Below are 12,816 nucleotides of genomic sequence, written 5' to 3'. Positions count from 1 at the left end.
GGGTCTTTTCCAATGAGTCAACTCTTCACATGAGGCAGCCAAAGTACTGGAGTTTCAGCTTTAGCATCAGTCCTTCCAATGAACATCCAGGACTGATCTCCTTTAGAATGTGTATGTATATATATATATATATGTATATATATATATATATACACACTCTTTTTTTAAGATATTTTTTCCATTACAGAGTTTTGAGTAGAGTTCACTATGCTATCCAGTAGGTCCTTATTAGATTTATGTTTCATAGATAAGTTCATCCGTACCCATTTTTTGATTCCACATATAAATGCTATCCTATGATATTTGTCTTTCTCTGTCTAACTTACTTCACTCAGTATGGCAATCTCTAGGTCCATCCATGTTGCTTAAAATGGCATTATTTTGTTCTTTTTTTATGGATGAATGGCTCAATATTAGGAATCTGCCTGCGGATGCAGGAGACTGGGGTTGAATCCCCAGGGTTGGGAAGATTCCCTGGAGAAGGAAATGGCAACCCACTCCAGTATTCTGCCTGGAAAATCCCATGGAGGGAGGAGCCTGGCGGGTTACAGTCCATAGGGTCACAAAAGAGTTGAACACGACCTAGTGACATTAAACAACAATATTACAATGTATATATGTACCATATCTTTTTTATCCATTCCTCTGTTGATAGACATTTAGATTGCCTCCATGTCCTGGCTATTGTAAACAGTTCTGTGGTGAACATTGGAATACACATATCTTTTCAAATTAGAGTTTTCTCCAGGTAGATGCCCAGGAGTGGGATTGCTAGGTCATAAACTTTTTTTAGTTTTTTAAATAACTTCTGTACTGTTCTCCCTAGTGGCTGTACCAACTTGCATTCTCACAAACAGTGTAATAAGGCTTCCTTTTTTTTCCACACCCTCCCCAGCATTTAGTGTTTATAGATTTTTTGATGATGACCATCTGGCCAGTGTGAAGTGATTCTTCCTTGTAGATTCTTAATACCTAGATGTTTATAATCATTGCCCAAATGAGGTCCCTGTCTCCAGGTTCTTTTCTCTCTCTCTCTCTAGTCACCCCACATGTTGATGCTAGTATCTGACTTTCTTTTCATGTAGCAAGAACTAAGAAAATGTGACTGAATGAAATAATGAATAAGTGAATGAAAAGAATTCTAAAGTTGCCTAGGTCACTATGGCCCTCACAAAGATTTTTTAAAGTAATAAATTATTTTTAAAAAAAGCTCTTTCATAAAACATACTATTTTACCTGAACCAAGATATCTTGACAAATGGATAGGGAACAGGAAATGGAGGTCATTTTAAGGTATGTAAGACTGGAAAAAAAAAAAAAAGCCTACTTTTCTTAAAACTTAAATATTAAAGGGGGCTTGAATCTGCAAACACACACATACTTTCGAAAATTTAATTTGCTAAATAGTATTTTGTGGTCCACTCTTTACAGAAAGCTAGAAATTATATGGAAGTAGATGTTAAACAGCCAGTTAAAATGCTAAAATGCCAATAAAATTTGAATTCAACCTGTTCCTTCCACCAGGTGACAGACACCAATGTAGATCACCAATAATTTTAAAAATCACATAATTCTTAAGTCTCGATTTCCCATAAAGTGAAAATGCATCAAAATAATGATTATTTTGCAATGTATTTTTATTATTGAATTCATTTTCTGTATATGATTATTATATTGGAAAACACATGTTTATATTTTTATTACTATGTTTTCATTTAAAATTTAGCAATTATGGTTTGTGTAAAGTGTCAATTTAAGAATTGTTTAATTATTTCTGTAATGGCACTATCACTTTATTTTTCATTTCTAGTAGATATTTGAAATTGATATTTAGCTTTCAAATCCATTTAGAACAGTCTCAGCATGGTTTGAAAGACTCTTGGGAACCAACATGAGTTGGATAATTTAGAAAAATTTCAAAATGCTAACATCATGTAAAAGGAAATCTTGTGCAACAGAAATGAAAATGAACCAACCTTTTGATTTTCCTGATGGGAAATAATCTTCAGTTCAGTTCAGTTTAGCCGCTCAGTCATGTCCAACTCTTCATGACACTCATGGACTGCAGAACGCCAGGCTTCCGTGTCCATCACCATCTCCTGGATTTGCTCAAACTCATGTCCATTGAGTCGGTGATGCTATCCAACCATCTCATCCTCTGTCATCCCCTTCTCCTCGCACCTTTAATCTTTCCCAGCATCAGGATCTTTTCAAATGAGTCAGTTCTTCGCATCAGGTGGCCAAAGTATTGGAGTTTCAGCTTCAGCATCAGTTCTTTCAATGAATATTTGGGACTGATTTCCTTTAGGATTGACTGGTTTGATCTCCTTGCAGTCCAAGGGACTCTCAAGAGTCTTCTCCAACACCAAAATTCAAAAGCATCAATTCTTTGGCACTCAGCTTTCTTTATAGTCCAACTCTCACATCCATACTTGACTGCTGGAAAAACCTTAGCTTTGACTAGATGGATCTTTGTCAGCAAAGAAATAATCTTAACTTTATGAAAAAAAAATAATATTGCTGGTGATGCTTCAGGTAATTTTCAGGAGAAATTTTTTAAAAGAATGTGTAAGACATAAGAAGCCTTGACACCAATCAGGTTCAGTTCTGGTCAGTCTGGAATCAACAAGGTCTCTGTTTCCATCTGCTTATGATGAATTACTTTTTCACGTTAGCAAAAATTCAGAGCCTCAGAACCGTTTTGGCAGCTGTGCAGCATTTGACCCATTTTTTGGTGATAAATTATCAGATGGGATTAACTGCACATTTTTCTTTTTCAAATAAGAAACTTTTCTCCCTGTCCCTACAGACTTGTCATGGGTCAACGGGCATCAGTGACAGGCCAGGAGGGGCTTTTGGTTTTATCATATGCTTCTCCTGAGAACCTTTAATTCAATTTTTGTTACTTGCAGAAGTTGGGGTGATTTATTTTATAAACTTTGTTTTTATCATTGTTGATAACAGTCAGACATTGTCTTTAACTCAGAATCACCATAAAGTAAATGTGTCCTGCAAAGGGTCAGATAGTGAAGATGATAGTCTTTGTGGACACATGCATCATCTTCAGGCCTACAGTTATAGTATAAACACAGCTCTTAACAATACATAAACATACGTGGGTGGGTGTGGTCCAAAAAAAAAAAATGTTATATGCAAAAACATGCATAAGGAAGTATCACACCACAATGTACTGCCCCCTGATCTAAGGGAGAATCTCTGTGTGAAGTCAGTGAGAGAAGAGGTTCAAAGGACTTCAGAAATCTTAGCCACTCATGATGTATAATTTGTTATGGTTCAGTTCCTCCAAAAATAAATATTACATCAAAGTAATGTGCTTTAATGGAAACATACATTAACATATGTAAAAGAGATGACCAGTGTGAATTTGCTATATGACACAGGAAACTCAAACCAGGGCTCTGTGACAACCTAGAGGGGTGAGATGCGGTGGGGAGTGGAAGGAAGTTTCAAGAAGGAGGGGACATATTATACCTATGGCTGATCCATGTTAACATATGGCAGAAACCAACACAATATTGTAAATATCCTTTAATTAAAAATAAATTTTTTAAAAAAAATTGGAGATGTACAGCTAAAAAAAATGATGTGCTTTAGAAACCCAGATTCGCTTTCCCTAGTCGCTTTTAGAATAAGTTATAGTTTGTTGATTGAACAATTTTTTCACTCAACAAGCCTCTACTGATCAATACTCTATCAGCTACAGGTATGATATAAATTATACTAAGCCTTGATCCTAGGATCTACAGATTTGAAGAGAGGACATATTTCAGTTTCATATTAAAATAGGCTCTGAGATAATTTTCAGTTTTATCTTTTTATAAATTTTTATTGAAGTATAGTTGCTTTATAAAGTTGTGTTAGTGTCTCCTGTAGAGCCAAGTGAGTCAGCTATAACATATACATATATCTCCTCATTTTTGGATTTCTTTCTAGGTCACCACAGAGCACTGAGTAGAGTTTTCTGAGCTACACAGTAGATTCTCATTGGTTATCTATTTTATGAAAAAGGAAAATGTTAGTTACACAATTGTGTTTGACAGTTTGTGACCCCGTGGACTATAGCCAACCAGGATCCTCTGTCCGTGGGATTCTCCAAGCAAGAATACTGGAGTGGGTAGCCATTCCCTTCTCCAGGGCATGGTTCCAACCCAGAGATCGAACCCTGGTCTCCTGCATTGCAGCCAGACTTTATCATCTGAGTCACAAAGGAAGCCCAATCAATAATCTATTTATGTCAATCTCAATTCTTAGCTTTTCCCCACTAGGCCAGCCTTTGACTGCTACTTTGTAACTCCATCCAGGGGAAGGCAGACACTGATTTTGAACTTTCCTGTGTTCTATCTTTTCACTCCACCCAAAGAACTTTTGAAGCCAGTGTTGCTCTTGGCTTACTTTGTCTCTACTTAAGAAAAAGAGATTCAAAATATTAGCTACTGTGTCATACTTCTTTATTTTGAAGTTAGGGGAGGGTTGAGTTTCAATTCCTGTTGTCTCATTGAAGTAACAGTCTGACCAACCAACCACTGCATTTCCCCTGGGAGACAGTTGAGCTAGATAAATATATTTTAAAGCCTACTTTTTAAAAAGCACTGCTTCTGGTGATGACGGCTGAAAGGAAAGAACAGCAATAGTAATTCAAACATTCTTCCAGCCTGTCACTATGACTCAGCTCCAAAAAATAACTATACAAGTGTTCTGGGAACATTTCATTCATATTTCTAACAGATTTTAAGAAATATTTCTAATCAAACTTAGAAACAACTTCTACAGCCTCTAGATAATAAGAATTATTGAAGTTGTAAGATTTGAATTTGTGACCTCATGTTATGAAAAGCTTATCTCATCCAATGAGGAAAACAAGTTAGTTTTTAAAATTTGAAGATTAGAATAATGGAGATTTCATAGACTGAATCTATGACATTAAAATCATAGTAATTCAGTAAACTACTTGAAATAAGAATTTCTAGGAAGATGTAATAATTAAAATTTTAAAACAGTAGCTGAACTTTACTGTTTACTATAGCTGAACTTTCTGTAACCAAAGACTTTCATGACAATGATGATTATTAAAGTTAAGCTCATTTGTTGTGAACAAATGTGTGCATCTTCCTAGGAAAATCTTTGTAATATTTCCAAGCTGATACTGTCTATATTCACTTTATTCCATGGTAACACATTAAAATTTTTCAGAATTATTTCACATCGGTAGAATATCATATATACTAAATTATACACCTTCTAAAACTATTGCCAAAATAAAACAATAAGATTACCAGATTCCAACATTCCTTAGAATACTAAACTGTAACTTTAATATATGAAAGAAAGCTTGTGCCTGTGGACACTGACTTTTTTTTTGGGCGGGGGGGCGTAGAATTCCATTACAATGGTACACTAACTTTTATTTTTTTATTTTTTTTGAACTTTTTATTTTGTATTGGTGTATAGCTGATTAACAATGTTGTGATAGTTCCAGGTGAATAGTGAAGGGATTTAGCCATACATGTATCCATTCTCCCTCAAACACCCCTCCTATCCAGGCTGCCACAAAACACTGAATAGAGTTCCATGTGCTATATGATAGGTTCTTGTTGGTTATCCATTTTAAATAAAGCAGTGTGTACATGACCTTCCAAAATTCCCTAACTATCCATCCTTCTACCTCTTGCAGCCATTAATTTGTTTTCTAAGTCTGTGAGTCTCTTTCTGCTGGGACACTGACTTCTGATAGATAAAAGTGGGGACACAGCTCAATAGTTAGTCTGTTAAAATTGATTTCCCTGGAGGAATGATTGTGCATTTTTGATGTACAGGTGTGTGAAGCCCTAGGATATGACCTAAGAGTCCAACAATGACTAATTCAAGTGAAAGGAAATTAATATTGACCATGTATTTAGCTCCAGCATTAAGTTGAAGTGAAATATTTGTAGTTCTGAATGTGAGGTTGTAGATTCCAATAAGCCTAGGATGCTCAAGGAGGAGGATATGGTGTGCTCCCTGGGAGATCTCACCTGCTTGCTGTGTCCTCTCCAGGATCTGTCACTGCGAAGGGGATGAGGAGAGCCCGCTCATCACGCCCTGCCGCTGCACAGGCACCCTACGCTTCGTGCACCAGGCCTGTCTGCACCAGTGGATCAAGAGCTCTGACACACGCTGCTGTGAGCTGTGCAAGTATGACTTCATCATGGAGACCAAACTCAAGCCCCTGCGGAAGGTACTGTGTTGCCTGGACCAGTTTAAGAGAACTGGCAAAACAGGCTTCTCTTTTTTTAATTGAAGTATAGTTGAATTCAGCAAAAATGTACAGTGTTTCAGGTGTACACCAAGGTGATTCAATTATGCATACATATTAAAAACACATTTCCACAATAAGATTTTTCTAATGTGCTAATATCCACTAAGACTACACATCATGTGTTGGGCTCAATATGGAAAACACAGTCAAGTTTTCCCAGATAATTCTCCATACTTCTGTCTTAGGTTCTGGGGCTCCTGATTTTTGTGTCACTCTCCAAAGTCACAAAACCATGTGCATGTGTATGTATGTGTGAACATGTGTATGCATGTGTATATGTGTTTGTGAGTGTACCCAAATATACCTATGGATCAATGTAACTGAATTGATGGAAGGGGACTGTAAGAACATTGTACTTACTGAAGTCAATTCCCAAGAAGGTTAAATAATAGACCACAAAGATTAAACAGTATGAAATCATGTAATGTTTTGAAAACAAAGCATTTGGTAAGAAAGAGAATGATCTCTTCTACAAGGTGTGGAGTCTTTCTTGTGTTTGCCCTTATCTGGGGATTTGGTTTTGTTGTGGGAGTGTGCAATTTCCTCAGTTTTGTCTCCTCACAACAAAAATTTGAAGCAACAGACGTTAAAGCCCTTGGACAGACCGTGTCACAGCTCTTAGATAGATCAGTGTTACAGCTCCGTGTTACAGCTCAGTTTTATTTAGAAAATAAAGGAAAAGTCATCTTTGAGGTGTGAGGGCATGCCAACTCAAAAGACATGAAAAGAGGAGAGAGAGAGGCCCCCGGCCCTTTGGCTCCTCTTTTTATATGTCTTTTCCTCTCCCTGGGCCTGTCCTATGTAAATTGGGCCAGCCAGGAGTGCTGTTTGTTCTACCCGAGGTCCTCACTCCAGTCCTCAACCTTCCTTTGTTCTGTTTTCATGGGCTTTTCCCTTCCTTGTCTTTAGCCATCGCCATTCTGGACTCCTTTTTCCTATTCTAACCACCCAGCAGTTTGATGGTTCATGTAAGAAAAGTATCATTTTCCATATTGTGTAGTATTTTTAGCTACAAACTTAATCTTCAAATGTGTCATTTGTGTTATATTTTTCTAAATAATGAAGATAATAATTGAGATAAGTATAAAGTTAGCATCTAACTCAATGCTGGAAAAGGATAGATTATAAAGGAGCAAATGAAGACAATGGACTTTACCTAATTCATGTGTGATAGCTTTGTCATTGTTGTTCAGTCACTAAGTTGTGTCTGACTCTCTGTGACCTCCATGGACTGCAGCATGCCAGGCTCCTCTGTTCTTCACTATCTCACAGAGTTTGCTCAAACTCATGTCCATTGAGCAGGTGATGCTATCTAACTATTTCATCCTGTGCCACCCTCTTCTGCTTTTTCATTCAATCTTGCCCAGCAATCAGGGTCTTTTCCAATGAATCAGCTCTTCATATCAGCTGTGATACTGTGACCCCGAATTTTAGGCTCCCAAGTGGTGGGTGGTGCTCGTGGTAAAGAACACACCTACCAATGCAGGAGATGTAACAGACACGGGTTTGATCTCCAACTTATCTTTTTGCCTAACTCTGGCCTTACCTATATGGATACTTCAATTTCCAAAGGAGAGTATGGAGACTGCAATTTAAATAGCAAATCTGGCTAGAGTTGCATTTTCATTTAAATTTCATGCAAAGAAAAGGTGGATAAGAGTGATGGGTTCCAGGGCAAGCAGAGTGTAAAGCAAACAAGAATTTTCCAAAAGGCATCCAATTGGTGGCTGGCTACTGCAATTCCTCATTAATTCTGTAAACTATGGAGAGACAGAATAAATAGTCACCGCTTTGCAGTAGCCTTGATTTTTAAAATCTGCCTGTGGTTATAGATGTCAGAATTGGTGCACAAAATATCTTTGAGTTATGGATTTTTTTAACATATGGGGTGACCTGACTGCAAAATAGGTGAGACTCTGTTCCTCCAGGTCCAAAAACAATCTATGCCAGAAATAGAAATGGACCCTTCCTCCTTGCCCTTTGCTCTGTCTGCTGAAAGATGCTATATGCTGTCTGGAGCTGCTAAATGACACATCATGCTTTGTGATTCTGTAAATTTTTCTTCTTACCCCTCAGGGAAATACCAATTGTTTCATGATATCTGTATAGTTCTCCATTTTTTTTTTTCGACATACATCGGTACAAAATTTTCATTTCAACTCTGTCAAAAATAATATTTCAATTTGAGAACAATCTAGAATAAAATATTCTAATTTCCTCTTCTTCATGCCATCTACTGTCATGGTCTGGGCGTGGGTTGGAAAACAATCTCCAGACATGAGACAGAATGAGAGGTAGATAAGGTTTATTAGAACAGGAGACACTGTTAGAACAGCATGCCAGTTCATTGGAGAACTGTCACTGAACAAGAAGTCCTTAGTCCACTTCATACACAGGGTACGAGGACTGGGATAGGGGTCTTACCAGTCGTTTGCTGATTGGATGAGGTATGTATCCTGAGTGGGGGAAGAGTTAGGCAAACACCTTCTCCTTATGGGATAGGAGGGGAGATAGGTTATACTGCCCAGGAGGACCTGAAATCCATTAATAGTTAAAACATGGGGGGAGGAAAGATGATAAGTGTTTGGTTTTTCTGTTCCTGCATTCCAAGACCCTCCTGGGTTTTATCTGCTGTTTTTATCCTTGAGTCACTACATCCCTCCCTCTCTTTATTTTCAGGGCCAATTCTTTGGCCCCTTTTGATATTCTGCTCATGTCTAACTATCTACTTACTTCCCTTCTCAGGCATTTGGGAACCCAGTCTCAGGGGAAAAGGGGTGATGACCACTCTGGCTTCTTCAGGCTATACAGGGGCATTGTAGGGCTCTGGGTTCCCTTTGTTTGCTCTCTGTCAGGGTACATTTATGGAGGGAGAGGAGAGTCCTTGGAATAATGAGGTGATTTGTTCAGCATTGTCTGGGTGTTGGCCAGGGAATATCCTTGTCATACTATCACTTGGAGATTTGTTGTATTCTAGAAGAAACAAACTTAACAAGAAAGTTAAAGATATTAATAGAAGTAGAAAAGCTGCTGGGGAACTAGCCAGGAGAACCAGGAGTAGACATTGGTTCATGATGTTTGTATTTCTGTAGGTATGAGAAAATGCAAGAACTTGGATTCATAAAATATTTACCTGAAAACATCTGACTCTCTGAAGGCTGGTTCTTCTGGGTTTTTCCCAGAGCACAGTGCCTTATTTTTGATCTCCACCCTGACCTACTTTCAGGGCGTGTCAGCAGCTTGCAGTGGTCATGATGTAATCTTTGTAGAGGCAGCTGGCAAGTGCCAACTTCCAGTCAGCAGGGTCCCTTCACAGCCACATATTTGGCCATGTTCGGGAGGCATTTCATGGCCACTGTGTCCTGTGGTGCTGAGAAGGCTCATTTCTAAGTCCAGGGAAGGTTCCATTGACAGGCCACTCCGTGTGCCTATCACTGGACCAGGCCTCGCAAGTAGCAAACGTCTCTGCACCACACCTGTCTCACTAGCCTCTTGGTCCAGAAAAATATTCCCTCTTGTTGCTTCTTCCCTTATCTAGAGTTATATTACTGCAATCATTGATCACATATGGAGTAATATATAAGAAACAATCTTCTGAAACAAGCGACATAGAAAATAATACAGCTAGCAGTTATTAGTAAGGTCACAAGCCAGAATTTTAGTCAAGAACTTTCATTAGGTATAGCCCAGTATACCCCAGGTCATCTGACTTACTTAAATGAATATAGTCAGGTGTGAATCTCCTGGTTGTACATCACGAAGCATCTGACTTTCATCCAAAGATTGGTTATTGAGATTAGCTTTAGAAACAAACTTAGAGTGTCCTTTTTAATAACTTAATTAATTAAACCTTTTAGCAATATAACATAACAACAAGGAACTAGCTCAGAAGTGAGTCGTAGTAAACATAGACCATAATTAACAAAACTAGAACTTAATATTCGGAGAAGGCAATGGCACCCCACTCCGGTACTTTTGCCTAGAAAATCCCATGGACGGAGGAGCCTGGTAGGCTGCAGTTCATGGGGTCGCTAGAGTCAGACAAGACTGAGCGACTTCACTTTCACTTTTCACTTTCATGCATTGGAGAAGGAAATGGCAACCCACTCCGGTGTCCTTGCCTGGAGAATCCCAGGGATGGGAAGCCTGGTTGGCTGCTGTCTATGGGGTCGCACAGAGTCGGACACGACTGAAGCGACAAAGCAGAACTTAACATTAAGTGAAATATAATTTATTTGTCATTGTGGGGGGCATTAACCTCATAGCCAGGGAAAGCTTTAACTCATCAAATAAAAATGAGGTTTGTCAGGGAGCTGGGAAAATCCAAGTGGCCATCTTGGATTTCCCATAGCCCTGACTCTTTGATTTACAGCTATTGTTCACCCATTTTTAATTTCCCAATTTAGGAGTAGACTGTTGTCATGTTTTAAAGACATCAGGATAGCATAAGTGTAACCGTGAGGGCTTATTTTTTGTAGAAGCAGAATGAGATTTGTCTACATGTACCATATTCTGGGCTCCAAATTCACTGCAGATGGTGACTGCAGCCATGACATTAAAAGACGCTTACTCCTTGGAAGAAAAGTTATGACCAACCTAGATAGCATATTCAAAAGCAGAGACATTACTTTGCCAACAAAGGTCCGTCTATTCAAGGCTATGGTTTTTCCAGCGGTCATGTATGGATGTGAGAGTTGGACTGTGAAGAAAGCTGAGCACCGAAGAATTGAAGCTTTTGAACTGTGGTGTTGGAGAAGACTCTTGAGAGTCCCTTGGACTGCAAGGAGATCCAACCAGTCCATTCTGAAGGAGATCAGCCCTGGGATTTCTTTGGAAGGAATGATGCTAAAGCTGAAACTCCAGTACTTTGGCCACCTCATGCAAAGAGTTGACTCACTGGAAAAGAGTCTGATGCTGGGAGGGATTGGGGGCAGGAAGACAAAGGGACAACAGAGGATGAGATGGCTGGATGGCATCACTGACTCGATGGATGTGAGTCTGAGTGAACTCTTGGAGTTGGTGGTGGACAGGGAGGCCTGGCGTGCTGCGATTCATGGAGTCGCAAAGAGTTGGACACAACTGAGCGACTGAACTGAACTGAACTGAACTATAATTTTAAATAATGCTTCTTTACTTTACCAAAGTAGCAAAAGATTTTAAAAACAAATATAAATCACTTAAAGGCAAAAAAACTCATAATCTGTTATCCAAAGCTGCGTTCTAAAAAAACTTTGTTCCCTTAACATAGAGAGTAAACTAAATTCCAGCCGGTTACCAGTTTACCAGATAACAAAAAAAAAAAAAAAAATCTGCTTATTGGTTAATCTTAGAAAAGTCTTTTCCATAAATCTTGAAGTAGCAGTATTCTTGCAAAAGCATCAGAGTGAAACCATAGAAGGCATGTTTAAAATCTGATTAAATTGCAATTGACAATGTAGCCTAGTCATTGCTGTGACTTGTAACACTTTAACATGATAACTAGAATTATAATTGACCACATTGTATCAGGGCATATCAGATCTATATGAATTCCACATAATTTTAAGACATCTATATTAGTAACATCAACCATACAGTATAATCTGAGAAGATTTATCACCCCTTCAACAGCACTGTCCATGTAATTTAACATGTCCAATGAACCTGGATAATTTAATAGCTCTTTGGATGTCTCAGGGGCCCTCTGAAGCATCCCAAAGTCAGCTAGAAGTCAAGTTATTTAGAAGTTTTGTTGATAAATATCAAAAGGGTTTATAACACTGTCAGATAAAATAACATAGATCACTGTGAAACGTTATATTCACTTAGCCAAAGTAACAAAGAAAATTTCAAAGGTAAACATAGACGAGATCACTTCAGAAGTAAAGAAACTTAAAATTCATTATCAAAGTTCAGCATCTCAAGAAAACTTGTATTTATGCACAAAACTCTTGCCTTGGGGTCCACTTTCCATAAAACCTTGTCACTTTCTGTACCCATTACTTTGTTCTCCCACCCTGAAACAGCCTCCTGTATGTAAGTCAGACCTACTTCCTTTTCCCTTCATAAAATGTAATTTTATTCCTCATACCTTCTTTACTGAAAACACACATCCTACTTTCCTTAAACGACCAAGAACTGACTGTTATATTAGCATTTTATAGATTGATGAACATAAATACCAGTAATAATTTCTAAAAAAAATTCTAGAGAACATCTCAGGATGGCATTAAACATTATTAATTAATAGTCCAAAATCTCTATTTTCTCTGTCTGTAAGAGGAAGTTAGTGTTCAGTAATGAATGTTTCAGAATCTTGTTTTATTTGTAAATGACTTGCTTATTCAATAAGCTACTGTCACTTAGCTTAGCACAACCCTAGAAATTCAGGTTACCAAAATCTGGAGAGACTATTTTAGACAGATATTTCTAAAGTGTAATTATTCTTAATAGTTTATCTAAAAACTCGTATCTCATTTACATTTTTTAGAAGTTTTTTTTTTTTTTTTCAAGGTACTTAA

General features: G+C 38.0%; 1 protein-coding gene across 1 annotated transcript in view; it reads left to right on the top strand.

Annotated features, from left to right (window-relative positions):
• The window catches only part of MARCH1 (membrane-associated ring finger (C3HC4) 1, E3 ubiquitin protein ligase), a 132,517-nt gene that overhangs the window by 46,089 nt on the left and 73,612 nt on the right, over positions 1-12,816 (top strand). The window contains exon 2 of the mRNA XM_010858343.1: positions 6,055-6,235. Within this exon, the coding sequence (XP_010856645.1) occupies positions 6,055-6,235 (181 nt within the window). The remainder of the gene's footprint in view (positions 1-6,054; positions 6,236-12,816) is intronic.

Source organism: Bison bison, unplaced genomic scaffold (assembly GCF_000754665.1).
Source record: "Bison bison bison isolate TAMUID 2011002044 unplaced genomic scaffold, Bison_UMD1.0 scf7180017864385, whole genome shotgun sequence".
Lineage (NCBI taxonomy): Eukaryota > Metazoa > Chordata > Mammalia > Artiodactyla > Bovidae > Bison > Bison bison.
This window is presented reverse-complemented; position numbering and strand designations above follow the sequence as displayed.